At 38.8% G+C, this 22,981-nt stretch overlaps 1 protein-coding gene across 1 annotated transcript in view; it reads left to right on the top strand.

The window, feature by feature from the left end:
- The window catches only part of LOC105989729 (phosphatidylinositide phosphatase SAC2-like), a 61,186-nt gene extending 43,037 nt beyond the window's left edge, over window positions 1–18,149 (top strand). The window contains exons 3-11 of the mRNA XM_013021902.1: window positions 48–184; window positions 6,603–6,731; window positions 6,945–7,112; window positions 7,227–7,283; window positions 10,566–10,764; window positions 11,854–12,033; window positions 12,943–13,010; window positions 17,416–17,540; window positions 18,076–18,149. Of these exons, the coding sequence (XP_012877356.1) occupies window positions 48–184; window positions 6,603–6,731; window positions 6,945–7,112; window positions 7,227–7,283; window positions 10,566–10,764; window positions 11,854–12,033; window positions 12,943–13,010; window positions 17,416–17,448 (971 nt within the window). The 3' untranslated portion in view covers window positions 17,449–17,540; window positions 18,076–18,149. The remainder of the gene's footprint in view (window positions 1–47; window positions 185–6,602; window positions 6,732–6,944; window positions 7,113–7,226; window positions 7,284–10,565; window positions 10,765–11,853; window positions 12,034–12,942; window positions 13,011–17,415; window positions 17,541–18,075) is intronic.
- The last annotated feature ends 4,832 nt before the right edge of the window (window positions 18,150–22,981 follow it).

Raw genomic sequence — 22,981 nt, 5'->3', positions numbered from 1 at the left:
ATTGCAGTCTATAAATAGCAGATGTGAATATTTCTTTTCTCTTTCAGATCTTCCATGGTGGCTTATTCTAATTCGGCAGAAAGCACTGGTGGGCAAACTCCCAGGAGACCATGAAGTCTGTAAAGTTACCAAAATTGCTGTGCTGTCGCTTTCTGAAATGGAACCTCAGGATCTTGAACTAGAGGTAAGGCAAGATCAAGAGAAATTTTATGGAACCTTGGTAAAATGTCATAGCAAATGAGAAGATTTAGCTTAAATAGATTAGGAATACACATTTTTCAGAGCTGGGTAATATATACATATATATTTTTTGTCATAGGCCCTTGAACTCAGGGCCTGGGTGCTATCTCTGAGCTTTTATGCTCAAGGATAGCATGTTACCACTTTGAGCCACAGTGCCATTTCCAGTTTTCTGGTGGTTAATTGGAGTTAAGAGTTTCATGGACTTTCCTGCCCAGACTGACTTTGAATTGATTCAGATCTCAGCCCCCTGGGTAACTAGGATTATAGGCTTGGATAATATCTTTATTTTACTTTATTTTATTTTTGTCAGTCGTGGGGCCTGAACTCTGGGCCTGGGTGCTGTCCCTCAGCTCTTCAGCTCAAGGCTAGCGCCCTACCACTGGAGCCACAGCGCCACTTCCTGCTTTTCTGCTTATGTGGTGCTGAGGAATTGAACCCAGGGCCTCAGGCATGCAAGGCAAGCACTCTACCACTGAGCCACCTTCCCAGCCCCTGGATAATATCTTTAAAGTAATGTGTTCTGGGTTTTGAAACCTCATTTTAGTCATAGAATCCTTGTTTCAAAACCTGTGTAATCTAGCATATCAAACACACATAGAAACAATATAGAATTTGAAAACTCCCAATCTGAAGGGGAAGCAGAATCAGGAAGCGGAGAGTTAACTTTTACTGTATCTTTTTTTTTTTTTTTTGGGTCTGGTCATGGGGCCTGAACTCTGGGCCTGGCTGCTGTCCCTCAGCTCTTCAGCTCAAGGCTAGCGCTCTACTACTTGAGCCACAGCGCCACTTCCGACTTTTTTCTTTTTGCTTATGTGGTGCTGAGGAATTGAACCCAGGGCTCTACCGCTGAGCCACCTTCCCAGCCCCTCTTTTTTTTTTTTAACCTCTATTTCCTTCTTTATTTTGCTGGTTCTAGGGCTTGAACTCTGGGCACTGCCCCTGAGCTTTTTTGTTCAAGGCTAGGGCTTTACCATTTGAGCCATAGCTTCACTTCTAGCTTTTTTTGTAGTTTAATAGAGCTAAGAGTCTCATGGACTTTCCTGCCCAGGCTGGCTTTGACTTGTGATCCTCAGATCTCAGCTTCCTGAGTAATTAGGATTACAAGCGTGAGCCACTGGTGCCCCATCAGATCACCAAGGATAATGGTGGAATATATGATATGACCCTTACCAACTAGAGGTAAAAATAACTATGCAGGAAGTGTTTTGTCTGTCTTAGGGACTAGTTGGATATACCTTCTCTAGAGGTAGTTTCAGAAATTTGTGCTTGTGCCTTTTCTTCTCTCCTTTTAATACTGTTTTATGTGGAGGAGCTTTACAACAATGAACAGCATAATGGGCAAAATGTTGAAATTCATAGACTTCTTGCTAATTTTCTGACATGTTAATTTAGATCTTTGGTATCTTCATTTCAATTTCCATATTACTCTATTTAAAAGACCTTTTAGAACTTAATCGAACTTAATCATTTATGTTTTCCTGGATATAAAGGAGAAGAAAACTGTTCTACTACTCAGAAATAATCCTGGTTAAAAACCACTCTAGAGAGAGCTGGATGCCTGTGACTCCTACGAACTTAGGAGGTTGTGATCTGAGGATTGTGGTTCAAAGCCAGCCCAGGCAGGAAAATTTATGAAACTTTTCTCCAATTAAGCACAAAAAATCCAAAAGTGGCCCTGTGGCTCAAGTGGTCGAGCACTAACCTTGAGCCAAAAAAGCTTAGGGATAGTGCCCAAGTTCCAAGTTCAAGCCTTAGGACTGGTGTGTGTGAACATGCACACATGCATGCATGTGCGTGCGCGTATGCGCACGCGCGCGCACACACACACACACACACTCCTTTCTCTAGGGAAAGCTGGGGAGGTATCTTGGTTGTGGGGCATTTGCCTACTATGGGCAAGGGTGTAGGTTGAGTGGTTTGCCTACCACAGACAAGGTGCTCCGTTGGGTTGTTAGCATTTGTTCTTAAGGATTGTTATTTTTCAAATGTTTCAGAATATTATTAATGATTTGTAGTTTTATGTATTTCCTTGACATTATTTTTGAACATACATGTCTTATGCACAGCAAAAGACTTCTTGAAGTTAGTTCTGTGCCTTTATTGTATGGCGGGTCTTTCTAACTGGGATGCCTAGTCTTCTGCCTTTATTCTTTTCTGAAGTATCTTCAGGTCACACTATGCTAATGTCTGGTTTGCCTTCTGTAATTGGAGCAGAAGCAATTTTATTTCAAGTTTCTAGTATTAGCTTTTATTTTTCTACCTCAGTTGACATTTTGCCTGAGGTATATGGCTTGTTTGCTTGCCACTAAAAAAATAAGTTGGGTGCCGGTAGCTCGTGCCTGTAATCCTAGCTACTCAGGAGGCTGAGATCTGAGGATCACAGATCAAAGCCAGACCTGGCAGGAAAGTCCATGAGACTCTTAACTCTGTTAAACTACAAAAAAAGCTAGAAGTGGGGCTGGGAAGGTGGCTCAGTGGTAGAGTGCTTGCCTTGCATGCATGAGGCCCTGGGTTCGATTCCTCAGCACCACATGTGCAAAAAGAAAAAAGCCAGAAGTGGTGCTATGGCTCAAGTGGTAGACCGCTAGCCTTGAGCTGAAGAGCTGAGAGACAGCATTCAGACCCTACAACCGGACCCCCCCCCAAAAAAAAAGCTAGAAGTGAAACTGTGGATCAAGTGGTAGAGCCCTAGCCTTGAGCTGAAGAGCTCAGGGACAGGGACCAGGCGCAGAGTTCAAGCCCATGACCAACAAAAACAAACAAAAAAACCCCCCAGTCCCCCCAAAAACAAACAAAAAATACTTCACATGCCAAAATTCATATAGCTCACTCATTTGAAGTATACAATTCAGTGATTTTTCACTTCCAGAAAGAGTCCTGCCAAGTAAATTGCCAATCATTACTCATTTCCCCTAAAATGTGGGAGATCTTGATCTATTTCTGTGTATGTCATCTACTCTGGACAGCTCATATGAGTGGAATTAGACCTTAGGTAGCTTTTGTGATTGACTTCTTTTAGTTAGCATAGTGGTTGCAAGGTTCATGCTTATTGTAACATATACTGGTGCTTTATTCCTTTTTATTACTAAAAAAACATTTCCTTATGTGATTGCATCATATATTTTTAAAACTCATCATCACTTGTTGGAGATTTGAGTTTTTTCCATTTTTTAGCTATTATGAATAGTGCCAAATTTTGCATACACATTTTTGATGGAGGTTTATTTTTCTTGAATCTTTAATTTGGGATAGAACTGTTGGGACATTTGGTAATTCTGGGTTTAACTTTTAGAGGAACTGCTGGGACTGTTTTTCAAGATAGTGTGCCATTTAAAAATTCATCTATATAAGAGTATCAGTCTGTAGGGTTCAGATAAATGGAAGCATAGATGTTTCTTTAAAAAATACTTTTTAAAGTTTTATAGGCTTCTGTCCTCTTTCTGTATATCTTGTTTGCTGTATCTCATTGCCTTAAGAGATAGCTACATATTAGTTTTCCGTATTAGTTTCCCACCTCATATCTGTTTAAAGTTTTATCTCTAGGTGGGTATAGATAACAACTTAGAAAGTGAGAGAATGTATTTGCCTTTTCCTTTTTTTTTTTTGGTCCGGTCATGGGGCCTGAACTCTGGGCCTGGGCGCTGTCCCTCAGCTCGTCAGCTCAAGGCTAGTGCTCTAGCACTTGAACCACAGCGCCACTTCTGGCTTTTTTTTTGGGGGGGGGTCTGGTTGTGGGGCCTGAACTCTGGGCCTGGACACTGTCCCTCAGCTCTTCAGCTCAAGGCTAGCGCTCTATCACTTGAGCCACAGCACCACTTCTGGCTTTTTCCTTTTTGCTTATGTGGTGCTGAGGAATCCAACCCAGGGCCTCAGGCATGCAAGGCAAGCGCTCTACCACTGAGCCACCTTCCCAGCCCTGTATTTGCCTTTTCTTAAGCAACAAGCAGCCACCTTTAATCTGTGTTGTGAAGAGTAACTTGCAATAGCAATAGGAAAACTGTAGGAATACCTGCCTATGTGTGCATCAAGGTGTGATGATCATGTAATATGCAGAATTGCCTGTGCCTTTGGGAAGGGAAGCTGTCTGTGCTGTGGGTCCAAATTCCCAGTGCTATGTCTAAACCCAGAGTCTTAGGATTGCAAGGGATTCTAAGAAATGATTTTGTCTATTCCTGATTTTTGTATTTTTTTCCCTTGGAGCAGGACTGAGAGACTAGGCTATACTTTTTTCCCTTAAAAGTAATTATATAGGGCTGGAAAGGTGGCTTAGTGGTAGAGTGCTTGCCTTGCATGCATGAGGCCCTGGGTTCGATTCCTCAGCACCACATCAGTAGAAAAACCCGCAAGTGGTGTTGTGGCTTAAGTGATAGAGTGCTAGCCTTGAGTTGAAGAGCTGAGGGACATCGCCCAGGCCCAGAGTTCAGACCCCATGATCGAAAAAAAAAAGAAAAAGAAAAAGTAACTATATAGAAGATTAAAATAATTCACTTCTATTGATAGTAATTTTCCATTTCTGTTTTAAGAGATAGAAAGATTTCTGGTTAAGATAGAAAGATGAGTTTTGCCTTAATTTTTTTTTTCTACATTGGGGTTTGAACTCAGGCCTTCATGCTTTCTAGGTAAATGCCTTATCACTTATCTTGAGCTACACCCTTATTAGCCCTATTTGCTTTAGTTATTTTTCAGTTAGAGTCTTAGTTTTTGCTCAGGCCAGCTTTTGGGCCGTGTCTTTGAACTCTCAATCCTCCTGCCTTAGCATCTCAAAGTGCTAGGATTACAGGCACATAATCCTATCATGCTCAGACCAGTAAAGCATCTCTTAATGGGAGTTCCCACTTAGTATTAGAAATAAAATGACTATGTTGAAAGAGTGGAATCAGGTTGCATGTTATTAATAGAATTCTTAGGCACTTTTCAAAACATTTGCTTCATATGTTGAAATTGCATATAAAACCCTGTCTCTAACTGGATTGGAACTTTCTCTCTTATTCTCTTTTCTCTACATAGCTATGAGTCCTCTCTCCTTCATTACCTTCATTAGTGGGACCCAGCTTTCATTTAACTAATTTCTGGGCACAAATGTATATTATTCTTCTGATTTCATTAGTGCATATAAGAATAGAAGGAAAGTTATCAGTTGAAGTGTCACACTTTTAAGGTTCCTAGTAGGACAGACGCAGCAGATCCTTTCAACCAGAATGTCTGGTTATTTAGAATGAATAAATATTTAGCACAGATGTATGTAAAGTAACAGTCCTGAGACATCAAAAATGTTTATTTTGCAGTGTATTTATTTTTAGATGCCAGTTTCAAAACAAATTATATATATATATATATATATATATTTTTTTTTTTTGTCAGTCATGGGGCTTGAACTCTAGGCCTGGGTGCTGTCCCTCAGCTCTTCAGCTCAAGGTGAACGCTCTACCACTTGAGCTACAGTGCCACTTCCGGTTTTCTAGTGGTTTATTGGAGATAGGAGTCTCATGGACTTTCCCTGCCTGGGCTGGCTTTGAACCGCCATTCTCAGATCTCAGCCTCCTGAGTAGCTAGGATCACAGGCGTGAGCCACCGGCGCCCGGCCAAAACAAATAATATTAACTAGAACATTTAATTCCTCACATAGAAGTAATTTAAAATCATAGTTCTAACTTGAACTTTCTGCGTTTAAATCCTAAGTATATCCTTCCTTGAAATTTTTTTGTGTTGTCTTTCTGTTTTTCTGTCTCTCTTTCTTTTTCTTTCTTTCTTTCTTTCTTTCTTTCTTTCTTTCTTTCTTTCTTTCTTTCTTTCTTTCTTTCTTTCTCTCTCTCTCTCTCTCTCTTTCTTTTCTCTCTCTCTCTCTCTCTCTTTCTTTCTTTTCTTGTGGCGCTTGAACTCTGGGATTGGGCGCTGTTCCTGTGCTCTTTGGCTCAAGGCAAGCACTCTACCGCTTGAGCCACAGTGCCACTTCTGGTTTTCTAGTGGTTTATTGGAGATAAGAGTCTCAGAGTTTCCTGCCCAGGCTGGCTTTGAACCTCGATCCTCAGATCTCAGCCTCCTGAGTAGCTAGGAGTACAGGCATGAGCTACCAGAGCCCAGCCTGTTTTTCTTTTTTTAATGTGGTACTAGGGTTAGATTTCTGGGTCTTGCAATTACCAGGCAGACTCTACCATTTGAGCCATACCTCTGGCCTGTGTTGCATGTTTAAGTGACTTCTAATCATTGAAAACACAGCTGTATTCTTTATCCACTATCACTAATTCTTGAAGTACTTTAATCCAAATATGTGAGTAAAGCATTCACTTGTACTCTTAGCCTTGAACATCTAGCAAGCAGAACTTAATAATGAATTATCTTTTTCTCTCTGAATTATGTAGCTCTGTAAGAAGCATCATTTTGGAATTAACAAACCAGAGAAGATTATACCATCTCCTGATGACTCCAAGTTTCTACTGAAGACCTTTACAAATATTAAATCCAATGTGTCTGCTCCTAATAAAAAGAAAGTAAGAGTTGAATTGATACGTGTTTTGCATTCATTCTTGATTAGTCTTAAGTCAGAAGGTACTTTGGTTGGTAGTAAATTTATTTTCAATCCATTTGTTATATTGAACTCTTTTTTTCCTCAGATCTTTGGGATTATTCTTACTCGAAAGTTTTGGATCATCCAAATATATTACATTTAGTTCCTGCAGTAATGGGAAATTTATTTTCTATAGGTTAAAGAAAGTAAAGAGAAGGAGAAGTTGGAAAGAAGATTACTTGAAGAGTTGCTGAAGATGTTCATGGACTCAGAATCCTTTTACTACAGTTTGACCTATGATCTGACCAATTCGGTGCAGAGGCAGAGCTCTGGGGAGAAGGACAGCCGGTCTCTGTGGCAGAAGGTACCACCCATAGCTCAAGCAGTGTCCTGTGGAACAGCTGAGGGGCCATTTTGTATTTTATTAGAAAACTCAACAATAATGTGTTTCTGAACTTTTTTTTCTTTCCTTTAATAGGTTGATGATCGATTTTTTTGGAATAAATATATGATACAAGATCTTATAGAGATTGGTGTGAGTAATTGTTTTTTTAAATATCCTTCCTGTTGGCAGTAAATTTAAGGCAAATGCTTTTTAATTGTGTTAATATAAATTGTGAAATCTTACTTTAATGTTTTCCCCTGTGTGGAAGGGAATCATTTAACTAGGAAAAACTACTACTCTATTTTAAGGCAGTTCATAATTTCACTGCTTCCCTACTGGCCTGTTTAGCTGGTTCCCATAGGAGGGCAGTAATACAAGGCTATGGAACTCAGGTCCTTAGAGTTTCTGAAAAGAGGAATTTTGTTTATATCCATTGCGAGTGTTGGAGCTCAGTTTTCCTGTAATGAAACCACTCTGGTTTCTCATCTGGGATTTGAGGTAAGCAAATCTCTTAAGGCCAGTTCAGCACTGCCAGTGGTTAACTTAGGGAAGACACAGAATATGATGAGATCGCTAGTCTGTTTCTTTACTCTGTCACATGTGTTGGAGAATTATAACTGTACAAAGACTATTTACTTGTTGAGTCAACAAATATTTATTTATTTATTTATTTTTTATGGTTGGTCATGGGGCTTGAATTCTGGGCCTGGGCTTTGTCCCTCAGCTCTTCAGCTTAAAGCTAGTACACTACCACTTGAGCCACAGCACCACTTCTGGCTTTTTCTGTTTATGTGATGCTGAGGAATTGAACCCAGGGTCTCATACATGCGAGGCAAGCGCTACCACTGAGCCAGCTTCCCAGCCCCATGTACCACTTAGTTTTAGACACTAAATAAAACAGGCAAATGGATGAATAGGCTCACAGAGAACCTTTCAATTAACCTTTCAAAATTTTCTCCTTTCACTCTCCTATCTGCCCATATTGGTAACTTGTGTAAATGATTCTAACTTAATTCTTTTGTTGTTGTTTGGCCTGGGCTCTATCCCTGAACTCTTTAGCTCAAGGCTAGTTAGTGCTCTACCACTTTGAGCCACAGCACCACTTCTGGTTTTCTGGTGGTTAATTGGAGATACGAGTATCACTGACTTTCCTGCATTGGCTGGCTTTGAACCGTGATCCCCAGATTTTAACTTTTTCTAGTGTTGTCTTCAGCCAGCCAGCTATTATGTCTCTATTGAAAATGAGGCATAAGAGTATTCCCGTTGCTATTTATGATGGTACTCAAACTATGATCCTTAAAACCCAGTGACAGAGGACTCTGGTGAATATTTGTCCTTTATAGTGGCTCTGTGGAGTTCTAGTGTGTTTTGTAGTTTTTATCAGAACACTTTAACTTTACTATTTAAAACAGACAACTTGGAATAAAAGTGACATTTGCTAAGATGTGTTTTTTTGTTTCTGTCAAGAACAAAATACAAGGGCTGGGAAGGTGGCTCAGTGGTAGAGTGCTTGCCTTGCATGCATGAGGCCCTGGGTTGGATTCCTCAGCACCACATAAGCAAAAAGAAAAAAGCCGGAAGTGGCACTGTGGCACAAGTGGTAGAGCACTAGGCTTGAGCTGAAGAAATGAGGGACAGCGCCCAGGCCCAGAGTTCAGGCCCCACGACTGGATCCAAAAAAAAAAAAAAAAAGAACAAAATACAAATAACAAAAATGGTGATAAAAAATAATGAGTCCAGGCTGGGGGACATGGTTTTTTTTTTTTTTTTTTTTTGTTTGTTTTTTTTGGGTCCAGTTGTGGAGCCTGAACTCTGGGCCTGAGCACTGTCCCTCAGCTCTTCTGCTCAAGGCTAATGCCCTACCACTTGAGCCACAGCACCACTTCCGGCTTTTTTCTTTTTGCTTATGTGGTGCTGAGGAATTGAACCTAGGGCCTCAGGCATGCAAGGCAAGCGCTCTACCACTGAGCCACCTTCCCAGCCCCATGGGGGACACGATTGAAATGATAGAGTTCCTGCAAGTGCGAAGTCCTGAGTTTAAGCCCCACTATTACCAAAATTTAAAAAAAAATAAAGCTGGGCGGCGGTGGCTCATGCCACCTAGCTATTCAATCCTAGCTATTCAAGAGGCTGAGATCTGAGAATCATGCTTCAAAGTCAGCCCGGGCAGGAAAGTCTGAGAGACTCATCTCCAGTTAACCACCAGAAAACCAGAAGTGGCACTATGGCTCAATTGGTAGAGTGCAAACCTTCAGCTGAAGAGCTCAGGGAACAGCGCCTAGGCCCAGAGTTTAAGCCCCATGACTGACAAAAAAAAAAAAAAAATGATGCAAGTAGACTCTTCACAACTACATTATTAAATAACCTTCCTAAGATTCTTTTCTTCAGGCGCCATAAATCAAAAGAAACTGAGATAGGATTTTGAGCATGATGATAGAAGACAAGTAGGTTTGAAATGTGTTGAAACCAGATGCGGTGGTGCACACCTGTAATCCTAGCACTCAGGGTGATGAGGCAGGAAGTTCTCAAGTCCTAGGCCGGCCTAGGCTACATAACAATACCTTGTCTCAAAACAAATCAATGAATAGACCAATCAACAAACAAAGCAAAAAGACATCTGAGTGTTCTTACCTTTAAATGTGCATAAGAACCTGGTGGCTCACACTTGTAATCCTTGGTACCTGAGATCTGAGAGCAGGAGAATCACCATTTGAGGTCTGGGGCAGAAAAGTTCTCAAAAAACAGGGCTGGAAGTATGGGCTAATGGGAGAGTGCCTGCTTACCAATTCAAGACCCTGAATTTAGTCCTCAGTACAGTATCCTCAGAAGAGGATATCACTAACTTTGATTAGTACCTTCCTAATTATATTGGATAACATTTCAAAAATACAACAATTATGGAGAGGGTTTTTGTTGCTATTCACTTACTATTTAGATTTTTGTTAGGCGAACTAGGACATAAAGTACATCTATGTGTTTCACAATGACATGATCAGAGTTGATTGTATTTAGCATACATTTGAGGGCTAAAAATCAACTATACTAAGAAAAATAAACGAAACAGCTATTTGTGTTAAATACCATTTGACAGGCACTGTGAACATTTCACATGCATTGTTTATAATTCACAAAAAACTTTATTCATGGAGGAAATACTGGGACACATTAGGGGTGAGTTCTTTAAGGTGAGCTAGTTGGGAATATAACTTCAATTTGTACACAGATATTTAGCCCCTGTGCTATGTTTTTTTTTTTTTCCAACTTTTTTGAATGATCATTGTAGAAGAAAGGAAAAGCCCTTTTTCCTTTCTTTTCCCTTACCATTCATTAAATAGAAAATATGGTTGAAGACACATAGACATAGGTGCTGACTGTTGTTTGGATTTAAGTGCTGTGTGAATATAAACAACATGATGTTCATTCTGTTTTCAGACACCAGATGTGGACTTTTGGATTATCCCCATTATCCAGGGTTTTGTGCAGATTGAAGAACTTGTGGTTAATTATACTGAATCATCTGATGATGAGAAAAGCAGCCCAGAGACCCCCCCTCAAGAATCTACCTGTGTCGATGACATTCACCCACGATTTTTAGTGGCTCTTATTTCACGCCGGAGTAGACATAGAGCAGGTGAGTAGAGGATCATAATAAAGTCCATCCCAATAATAAAGTCCAGATCAATCCCAAGTGAGATGGGAAAGATGCAGATGTATGGAAATCATGGATTTAGAAGCACAGCTGACTTCAAAGTGCTTGATGACGAAGTATAGTGGTACAGTTAGGGACTAATTTCTAAGGAAGGATGAAAAGAGGACAGTTAGCAAAATGAGAAAGACAGACAGGGAGATGTATTTATACAGAAGAGAAGGAAGTCATTTGAGAGTTGCTTCTGAATATTGGCATTTGAACTGACATCCTCTATCATAGTGGTAGGTCCTTACAGAGAGCTAGTATCTTTGGGAAAACTGTTGAGAGTCAGCTTTTTAAAAGCATTGATATGTACAGTGATTTTGTTCTGTCTGCCAGATTCACATGGGACCTTCATGACTTCTTGGACTTGTATTTGATTAAGAAGCATAAGTTAGGCAGACTAAATGATTTTTGTAGCCTAGATTACTCTCAAACTCTTGATCCTCCTGCCTTAGCCTTCCAAGTGAGAGAATTCCAAGTGTGTGCCACTGTTCTTTTTTTTTTTCTTTCTTTCTTTCTTTTTTTTTTGGGTCCGGTCGTGGGGCCTGAACTCTGGGCCTGGGCGCTGTCCCTCAGCTCTTCAGCTCAAGCCTAGTGCTCTACCAGTTGAGCCACAGTGCCACTTCTGGCTTTTTTCTTTTTGCTTATGTGGTGCTGAGGAATTGAACCCAGGGCCTCATGCACATAAGGCAAGCACTCTACCACTGAGCCACCTTCCCAGCCCCTGTGCCACTGTTCTTGGCCAGAACAAAATTTCTTTTTTTGGTTGGTTGTGGGGCTTGAACTCAGGGCCTGGGTGCTGTCCCTGAGCCTCTTTGTGCTTAAGGCTAGTGCTCTACCACTTGAGCCATAGTGCTACTTTTGGTTTTTGAGTGGTTAATTGGAGATAAGAGTCTCATGGAGACTTTTCTGTTTTGAACCTTGATTCTCAGATCTCTGCTTCCTGACTAGCTAGCATTACAGGTATGAGCCACTGGCATCTGGCCAGACCAATTATTTTTCCAAATATTTGTTTCAATTTTTTTTCAGGAATGCGCTATAAACGAAGAGGAGTGGATAAAAATGGAAATGTTGCCAATTATGTAGAGACTGAGCAATTAATTCATGTTCATAATCATACTTTGTCATTTATTCAAACACGAGGTTCTGTGCCTGTCTTTTGGAGCCAGGTTGGGTATCGATACAATCCAAGACCTCGACTGGACAAAAGTAAGCATGATAAGTATTTGATTTACAAATGATGATTTCAAAGAGAATTTTTTAAAAAGTAGACACTTGACAAATATGTACTTTTCTTTGCTAGATACTTTATTCAAAACAATAACTCTTAGGGCTGGGGATATGGTCTAGAGATAAAGTACTTGACTAGTTTGTATGAGGCCCTGAACTGCAAAAACAAAACAAAACAATGACTCTTATTGTGAAATGTAGTATAAGATAATATAATCACAGGAGTTGACTAAATCATTTGTTTAACATTAAAAGTTTCTCTAACAAGAGAGCAAAGATATTAGACTGCTGTTGTTTTAAAAAGCACTTTATTGAATGTTTGACTTTGGAAAATGTAATTATAGCCAATATTTGTAGAAGCGGGAAGTACTTTACCAAGATGAAGTCCAAAAATGAATGAAATACTTAAATTTCTCAGTGAAAACCTTTTTGAAACATTGAAAATTTCATTTCTTCTAGTATTCTTAGTATTAGGATGAGTTAAGTCATTTAAATAGAAATTGCTAAATGAGGATGAGTTAAAAGATTTTTATCTACAAAGTTACCTTGCATTCTTTGTACAATTTAGTAAACTTCATTCTTTTTATTTCATTTTTAAGAGGGATCTTTATTCTTTTATTGTAAGTAACATAAGCCCTCGCTGAGAAGTAGGTTGTATATATCAATATTAAATGTCATAATTTCACAGGTGACACTTTCAGATATGTTCAAGGTTAGTCTAACTGGAAAAAAATCAGAGTTTTGGCTTAACATTTTATTTTTAAAATGATGGTTAGATGATCATTGAAGCTGTCATTAAATTATTTAAAAGTAAGAAAGATGGGATAGACACTAATTTCTGTCTTAAACATGGGAAGGAAAAATAGATTTTGTATCACTTCTTTGTAGGTGAAAAGGAAACTGTTGCCTATTTCTGTGCCCATTTCGAAGAACAACTGAAAATTTACAAAAAACAGGTGGGCTTTGATATGTGGTAGTAATATGTTCCTTCATATGTAGACGTGCCTATGTATCTATTTCTTTACATTTCATGAAAATAACAGTATACTATTCATAATTAAGCAGCCAGCTCAATTTGTCATGAAGTTAGAAAACATATTTAAACTATAAATATTCTTAATGTTCCTTAATAATGATGGATTCAGCTACTTTAGAGCAATCCAAGAAGCATCTAGACTAACAAATAATTAATCTCAGCCAGGCACTCAATGGCTTGCACCTGTACTTCCATATAATCAGGAAGCTAAGATCTGAAGAGCATGGTTCGAAGCCAGCCTGGGCAAGGAAGTCCATGAGACTCTTATTTTTAATTAACCAGCAAAAAGCCAGAAGTGGAACTGTGTTCAGGTGGTAAAGTGCTAACCTTGTGACCTTGAAACCCTTGTGCCTGGGCACTATCTCTGAAAAAAAGAAAAGAAAGAAAAAGAAAATAAAAAAGAAAAAGAAGTCATTTCAGTCCCATTTACCTCTTGGTGGTAACATTTTTTTTTTTTTGGCCAATCCTAGGGCTTGAACTCAGTGCCTGGGCACTGTCCTTGAGCTTCATTGTTTTTTTGCTCAAGGGCTATAGAGCCACTTCTGGCTTTTTCTGTTTATGTGGTACTGAGGAGTTATACCCAGGGCTTCATGTATGCTAGGCAAACACTGTACCATAAGCCACATTCCCAGCCCCGAGGCAACAATTTTATATGTATCTGTCAGTACCCTTTTTTTGTCTACTCATGGATCACATGTGTTCATACACTCACATGTAGGAATGCAGTCAGATAAACCAAAATAAATTAAAATCTGTTGGGTAAAATATAAAATTCTAGACTTTCATAAAAGATTCATGTGGAACAGTAATGTTCTTACCTCTTATCAGTAATACTGTAGGTTATATTTCTATTATACAACAAATAGGAAGAAATAACTGAAAGGTATAATAAACACAGAAAAAGATAATAAGGAAAGACTGTATTCCTGAAAGGGAAAACTCGATATTGAATAGATTTGAGTTCCTACCAAACTAATATAATGATAAAGTCTGACAAGTTTGACTTTACAGTCTTAAAATAAAGAACTTCTGTTTATTAAGAGGCATCATTAAGAGTACTGAGAGCAACTAGGCACTGGTAGCTCATATTTGTAATCCTTGCTCTTCAGGAGGCTTAGATCTGAGGATTGAGGTTCAAAGCTAGCTTAGGTAGGAAAGTTCATGATATTCTTATCTCCAGTTAACCACCAAAAATCCAGAAGATGTCCAGTTCCTGAGTTCAACCAACACACACACAAACATATACACACTCACACACACGCATACATAAGTGCTGGGAGCATGGCTGAAGCAGCAGAGCCCCTGCCTAGAAAGAGTGCAGTTTGAATTCAAGCCACAGTAGCAGGGAAAATAAAAAGCACAAGTAAGAAAATGAAAGGAAAATCATAACGTAGGAAAAGAATATTTAGTTTTTTTCAATGTACATATATGATAAAGGTCTTACGTCTACAACATACTTAAAGGCATTTATAAATTCATTAAAAAATAGATACAAGCTGAAATAAACTTGTATAAAATATCTTAGCAGACTTTTCATGTAAAATGGTTTCCATAAAGCCAGAAGACCTGTGAAAAGGTGTTCCTCTTGGTTAGTCATCAGGGAAATGCAAATTAAAACCATGACTCATACACCAGAATAGCTACACTAAGAAAGGGAAAAAATACCAAGTTTTAGCACAGATGTGGAACAACTAAACCTTGATTAGAAAAATTTTAAATCTACTTGAGAAAAACCTGTTCAATCAAGGAAATATATATATAAGAACATTCATGGAAGAAAAAAAATCCCTGCTCATCAGGGGGTCAATGCAGTGGCAAAATAAAGTGCATCATTTCTATCATATTTAATACAGCTACTTAGTGGGTAGACTCATGTTTACTAAGATGAGAAGATCTTAAAAATCACATTGTGAGGTGATATCAATCAAGATGTATTGTACTTAGCAAACTGATATATTGAATTGTAACATACCCTTCACACAACTACTTAAAGGTAATAAAAGCACAATAAAAATCACATTGTTGAGACAGTAAAGAAAATGAAAAACTGAAGCAGCATATAGTATGTTACTATTTTAAAAAATCCTACAAAACAAAATCATGCCATTCACATTACATATAGTTCTTATCTATTTATTGTTTCCACACACGTATATAGTAGGCACACATATAGAAATGCATTTTAGTTATCTGTGCAGAAAAAGACACTGATAACAAAGTTACCTCGAGGGTGGTTTATGGAACAGAATTGTTTGTCAGTATGATTTGGCATTATTCTACATCTAAATTCACATATCATTCCACAATTAACAATATATGTAATTATAAGTAGTATAAAGAACAAACCATATTCAAATATAACACACAGTTGTAAAATGAAGCAATAGGAGATCTGTAGCAGAGGAAATATCCTCATCCCACACTCCTCCTTGCTCCCTATTGACTTTCACATCAATTTGTAGGTGTGTGTATTGAGCAGACACTTCCTAATTTCTAACAGTACTCCAACTGTGTTCATTTATCTACCTCCTTCTCTTGGGTAATTGCTTTCTGGGCCCACCATCATTCTGACTCAATAAGGTGGCACCATTGCTCTTGCCAGTGATTGGTTTAGGTGTAGGCCTGTGTGTGCTCATTGGCTATTTGGTCAATGAGTTATGATGAGGAAAATTCCCCTGGGAAGCTGCAGCAAGAGAGTTTCCTGCTATAATAAAGAGGACACAAGAACTGGCAGCCTTCCTGTAGTGCTTGTATCTGGATTTGATGTGGAGCTGCTGCAGCTATTTAAAGACTGTGAATGAACTAGCAGGGGGCTTAACTACCTTGTTGGTAGGGTAAAAAAGGTGGGAAGAGCTCATGTCCTTAATGGTGTTTGTAGTCACTCAGTTCAGCCATTCTGACACTACTTCCAGATTTGTGCTACTTCCAGATTTGCTCTGAGCCTTGAGCAGCCATTTCTTGTTTGTAACAACAACAACAAAAAACCCTAATATCTTGCTAAATGCATATTCATAATTGAAGCTTAAGTCAAAAGAGAGCTATACCATTGAAGATTTCATGGCTGTTATAACCATTTCTCCACTGATGGACCTTTGGACCAGTTATTTTTGTTACTTTAAAAGGTTGGGAGCTGGTAGCTCACTCTGTAATCCTAACTACTCAGGAGACTGAGAGCTGAGGATAGTTTTGCAGCAAGCCATGAGACTTTTGTTTTAATCTCAGATTGCTTAGAAAAAGCCAAAGTAGCACTGTGGCTCATGTGGTAGAGTACTAACCTTGAGCCAGAAGCTCAGAAACAGTGCCCAAGCCCTGAGTTTGAGCCCCAGGACTGACCCAAAGGAAAAAAATGCTATGTAGGGTTTGAGGTGCAGCTTAGGTGGTAGAGTGGACAGCCAGTGAGCAAAAGCATCAGATAGTTCAAGTCCCCGTCTCAGAGCAACAACAAAGAAAAAGCTATAATCTTTTATGTGTGTTTTGGATACTTGTGTATTTTATAGAATAAAATTGAAGTGAGTGTGCTGGATAAAAAGGTTGTATGTCTAATTAAAGTTGATGCCTACTGCTTTATTATTCCCAAAGAGCCCACTAGTCACTTGTAGAAACAATGAAAGCCAGTCATTTCCCTACAGACCCCAGTACTGCTTGTGTTAGTATTTAAATTTACCTTTATATGGTGAAAACTAATTTTCTATTTTGAAATTTGCATTTTGTTATTAAAGCTGTAGCCCTATGTTTATTAGCAACACATTTTTTTCTCTTGTGAATTTATTTTGTAACACTCTTTACATATTATTGATTTTGTGCTTCAGATATATTCTGCTGAGTAGTCCTTTTTAAAAATCCTTTGCTTATACTGTCATTGATACATAGAGTTGAAATTTTAATGACATAGCATCTGTCCATCTTTTCCTTTTTATCCTTTCTCATTTGTATGTTAGGCTTAGAAAGTCACATCCAACTTACAATTTTGGAAACATTACTCCAAGTTTTCTTCTGCTTTTTTATATTTAGATGATTAATGCATCAAGAATTTTTTAGTGGATAATTATTGAGACACAAAGAGTGATTATGAGTCCCTCCTTTATGTATCCAGTTAACCCACCAGTAATGATAAAATCATCCATATTGTCCACACTGGTGGTAAGCGTATCCTCGATTCCTCAGGAGGTGTTTTTGCTGGGCTATTCTGTTTTGTTGCATCAGCTTTCTGTTTCTACGTTAGTTCCACAATTTTAGTTGCTCTATAGAATGTTTTGTTCTTCAAATGGGGCAAGTCCCCCTTTATTATTAGTTTCCAAATTTTTCCTACATATTTACTCTTCCAGATGAACCTTAGAATTAACTTGTCAAGTCCATAAAAAGATCCTGGTCGAATTTTGATTGGGATTGTTGAGTGTATAGATTAATTTGGGGAGACTTGACATCTTGAATCTTATCATTCACCAACATGGTATGTATTTCCATTTATTCAGGTTTTCTTTTATTTCAGTAGTTCTATAATGTTCTGTTTGTAGGTTTTACACATTTCTTTTAAAATTATTCTAGGTATTTCAAGTATTTGCTATTATAAAGGACTATATTTTCATTGTGTATTATAATTTGTTGTTGCAAATGTATGGATAAGTATTTTACACCACTGGTATAAATAGTGCTCAAAAACCCAATTTATGCTGGGTGCTGGTGGCTCACACCTGTAATTCTAGCTACTTAGGAAGCTGAGATCTAAGGATCACAGTTGAAAGCCAGGCCAGGAAGGAAAGTTTGTAATACATTTATCTCCAATTAACTAAACAACATAAAACAAAAAACTATATAGTAAATAAAAATTTATTCTTATGGGAAAAAGTTGATGCTTGAGTAGATTAATTTTTTATTATGCCCATAAAATGTTTTGAAGATGTAATTCTAGATAAATCATTAAAAATCACATTATGATTCTAACATCTAATCAATCTTATTATTTTTTCTTTTTTCTTGACTCATAGGTTATTATTAACTTGGTAGACCAGGCAGGAAGAGAGAAAATTATTGGTGATGCGTACCTGAAGCAAGTGCTGCTCTTTAACAACTCCCACCTCACTTACGTTTCCTTCGACTTCCATGAGCACTGGTGAGGTGCCCCCTGAGACACATTTTGATCATTTGCAGTGCTTGTTCTAGGTGCTGCCATTGGGTCTTCACATCTCAGCTTTTGCTGGGAAGAAAAATTTCTTTTCCTCTTTTTAAGAAGGGAATTATTTACCTAGTTTTGGTTTTCTTTTTCTTTTCTTTTTTTTTTTTGGGTCCGGTAGTGGGGCCTGAACTCTGGGCCTGGGCGCTGTCCCTCAGCTCTTCAGCTCAAGCCTAGCGCTCTATCACTTGAGCCACAGCGCCACTTCCGGCTTTTTTCTTTTTGCTTATGTGGTGCTGAGGAATCTAACCCAGGGCCTCAGGCATGCAAAGCAAGTGCTCTACCACTGAGCCACCTTCCCAGCCCCCTAGTTTTGGTTTTCATATGGACCTTATTTCAGTTAAAAATTTGAATTAAATTGTTAACAAAATATTGACAGTCCTTCTGTTGCAAAATGACTTGGAGACTGTAAGTTCTTTTTTTGCTTTGATCACACTGGTTGAAGAACTTACGGATTGTTTCTGTTTTTCTTGGGTCTCAGCCTAGCAGAAGTAATGAAGCTTTCTTGCTAAAAATTATCCTTCTGACTCATTTTATAATACTTCTGTCCTTGGAGATGAGTTTACTTTTGAAAAACATTTGATGAATCATGTTGATGGTACTCTTTAAACTAGGTGTATTCTGAAAGAAGGTCCTTTTTGCCACAATCCTGGCTCTAATCTGTGTTAACTTACCTATATATTGGAGATTTGATGGAAAAAGGCACTTCTGATACATGTAGTGTGGTTCCTTGTATTTGTGTTTTTTCAGTATTAGAGTTTGACCTCGGCCTTGTGTTTGGTAGGCAGGTGCTATACCACTTGAGTCACACCTCCAGCCCCTTTTTGTATCAATTTTGCACGTGTGTGTGTGTGTGTGTGTGTGTGTGTGTGTTTGTGTGCTTGTGTGTATGTGTTCACTGGCACTCTGGGCCTTGATCTTTTGTTCTGCCTTATTGCTAATGGCTGGGTATCCTACCACTAGAGACACGCCTCCATTTCTGGTTTCTTGCTGATTAAAAAGAAAAAATGAGTCTCAAAGATTTGTCTGCATAGGCTGGTTTCAAACCCTGACTCCCAGATCTCAGTCTCCTGAGTTGATTATAAGTATGAGCTACCTGTCAGGCATCAGTGACTCACACCTATAATTCTAGCTATTCAGGAGGCTGAGGTCTGAGGATTGTAGTTCAAAGCCAGCCTGGTCAGGAAAGCCTGTGAGACTCTTTATCTCCAATTAATCACAGCAAAAACTCGAAGAGGCACTGTGGCTCAAGTAGTAGAGTGCTATCTTTGAGCAAAACAGCTAGGGAGCAGTGCCCAGGCCCAGAGTTCAAACCCCATGATTGTAAAGAAAAAAAAAAAGTTTGAGCTCCAGTGCCTGGGCATACATTATTTTTGCAATGAAGTCTTGCTTTGTGCTTGGGCCCACTTGGGCTGGGATATTCCTATTTGTGCTTCCCTGTGTCACTGGGAACGACAGACACATGCCACTATGCCCTATCATTGACTGAAAGTGTGTCTTGTAAACTTTTATTGCCCTTGCTGCCCTCAATCTATAATCCCTGGATCTCCACCTCCCAAGCAACTAGGATTACAGACTTGAGCCACCATGCCAACTTAAGTGTCTTCTTAATTATGCTTGCTGTCTCAGTGCAGATCATTGATAGTTGTAGAACTGCCTGCATCATATACTTAACAGTAGCAATTCTTAACTTTTCCAAAATAATCCCATTTTAAGAAAGGCAGCCAGACACTGATGGCTCGTGCCTATAATCCTAGCTACTCAGGAGGCTGAGATCTGAAGATCATGGTTTGAAGCCAGCCAGGGCAGAAAAGTCCCTGTGAGACTCTTATCTCCAATTAACCACTCAAAAACCAGAAGTGGCCCTGTGGCTCAAAGTGGTAGAGCATTAATCTTGAGCAAAAGAGCATGGGATAGCGTCTAGGACCTCAGCTCAAGCCCCATGACTGACAAAAAAAAATAAAAAAAGAGCAACAGACAAGAAAAACAGACAGAAAGAAAAATAAAGTAAGTAAGTAAGCAAGCAAGCAAAGCAAGCAAGCTGAAGTCTTTTTGGAATGCTAGGATTGGTTCTCTGGGTCTTATTTCATGCCAGGCAAATGTTCTACCATTGATCTATGTCTCTAGCCTCTTAATATGTTAAGTTAAAAAAAATGTGTACCATAATATTAAAGGTTGTTTTCTTTCTCTCTTTTTTTCTGGAATGGATTTTAGCCGAGGAATGAAGTTTGAGAATGTTCAAACTCTAACAGATGCCATTTATGATATTATTCTTGACATGAAGTGGTGTTGGTAGGTATCTCATAAGTTATTTTAAGAAATTCTTTTTACAAAAAAATTGTTATTATAAAGGTGATGTACAGAGGGATTACAGTTATATAAGCCAGGTAAAGAGTGCATTTCTTTTTGGACAAGATCACTCCTTCCCCTGCTCTCTCCCAGTTTTTAAAGAGATTCTTGGTCTGTGAAATCATATGAATTTGTATAGTACAGACAAGCATTAACATAATAGCAACATGCTGGGAACACATTGTGGATATCTTTTTTGTTTTGCTTCCCATTTTCTGTTATTTTCATGAGAGTGCTGTTGATCATTAGTCAGTGCTATCTTTGAAGAGGGAACAGGTATCAGATGATTGGGCAAAATTACATAAAATGGTCTGTAACTATTCTTTAAGAACTTGAGCTTATTTTTCATGCTCTGTGGTCTACATTTTCTCTTGTTATCCTCCCTATTTTGGGGAAAAGGGCTGAGAAGTATAGCATTTTCAGGCCCTTCAAAATTAAAAGAGAAGGAGAATGATTCTCACGCTGCAGAAGGTAGATGTGGGAAGAAAAATCGACTTAAAGGACAGGAGGGAACATTTGGTTTTAAGATGACAACAGGTGGCCAGTGAAATTAGAGGGACAAGACATGCTGCATGACTTCCCACTGGATGGCAAAGTTGATTAGCCTGTTTCTTAGATAGCTTAGGTGCATTTCTGCTTTGAGTCAAAGAGGGAGGAACAAGATGACAAGGTGGTGTTTAAACTGCCTCCTTGTTTATAAGAATATGGGAAAACAGCCTGGGGTTGTGTCCTCTCTGCCGTGTAGTTGTGATTTGAGGTGGATCACTCTATTTCTTAGGGTTTTCTTGTTTGGTTGTTTGTTTTTAGTGCCAGTCCTGCGGCTTGAAGTCAGGGCCTGTCCCTGAGCTTCATTTTGCTCAGAGCTAGCCCTCTTACCACTTGAACCATAGCAGTTCCACCTCTGATTTTTTAGTTGTTAATTGGAAATAAGAGTCTCACAGACTTTCTTGCCCAGGCTGGCTTTGAACTATGATCCTCAGATCTCAGCCTTCTGAGTAGTTAGGATGATAATGTGTGAGCCACTGGCACCCAGCTGTACCTTAGTTTTTAATTGTTTTGTTTCCTGAAATGGGGATAATGATGTCTTCACTACCAAGTTATTGTATGTGAATGTAATGTCAGTAATGATGGATATATAATGTTATTCTAGACAACACTATTGTTGCCATTGTCATAACTACTTTAAGAATTAAGCTTTTTGAAAATTCGATTGAAGTATTTCAAAGAGTAATCTCACTGTTTTTGAAAAGGGTTGATCAAGCTGGGGTAATATGCAAACAGGAAGGAATTTTTCGAATTAATTGCATGGACTGCCTGGATCGTACCAATGTAGTTCAAGCTGCCATTGCTCGAGTGGTTATGGAACAGCAGGTAATTGGGAGTCCATTTGATTCTAAATATTCGTATTTGTATGTTTTTTCATGTAGAAATAGTAGAAGTCTTTTTTCAAGTCTTGAAGGTTGTATAGGACATTTATAGTATATAAATATCCTTATTGAATTAAAACTTTTAAAATACAAACTTTTCTAGATATGTTAAATACAGTAGCATTCTATAAACACTCATTTAAAAATTGTAAGGGCCAGCATTTTAAAATCTGTTGGGTAGCATTGTGGGACCCTGTACCTCTTTTTCTCTTAGCTCCCCAAATACCCTTCTATATTTTGCATAGGAATTTGCAAACAGATTTCTGCTTTGCCAGTTTGCTCTGCCAGTATGAGTTGGGAGTGAGATGAGGGGTGGTAAGTCATGGGAACTAAAGAAGACCATGAACAGAAGATGGCAAAATGGACACAATCCTTAATGTGCTGTTCTATCAACATGTGGCTCTCTGGGACCTATTGATTCCTTTGATAAGACAGAACCAGTCTTTCTATGTGCCACAGCCCTATAGATGGTAGCTACTTCCTGCATTGTCTTCCATCACTTTGGTGTCCCATTTTAGATCTTTCATTTCTCTGCTACCTGAATAACAATGTTCCCAAAGTGTATATACTTCACCTGGTTTCTATGGTTTGTTTTTTGGCAGGATTGGGGGTCGAACCTAAGGCCTCATGCATGCTGGGCAAGTACTCTACCTACCACTTGAGCCACGTGCCTGTCCCTTTTGTTTTGTAGTTTACTTTTGAGATGGGGGTCTTGCTAACTTTGCCCAGGTTAGCCTCAAACTTCAAAGTCCCCTATCTCTGCCTCCTCAGTAGCTACAATTACAGATGTGCACCACCACACCTGGCTTGTTTTGTTTTGTTTTTTTCTTTTTTTTTTTTGGGTTCGGTCGTGAGGCCTGAACTCTGGGCCTGGGTGCTGTCCCTCAGCTCTTCAGCTCAAGGCTAGCACTCTACCACTTGAGCCACAGCGCCACTTCCGGCTTT

The sequence above is a fragment of the Dipodomys ordii genome, unplaced genomic scaffold, assembly GCF_000151885.1.
Source record: "Dipodomys ordii isolate 6190 unplaced genomic scaffold, Dord_2.0 Scaffold58, whole genome shotgun sequence".
NCBI lineage: Eukaryota > Metazoa > Chordata > Mammalia > Rodentia > Heteromyidae > Dipodomys > Dipodomys ordii.
Note: the sequence above shows the minus strand (reverse complement) of the source record. Positions and strands in the feature narration are given on the sequence as shown.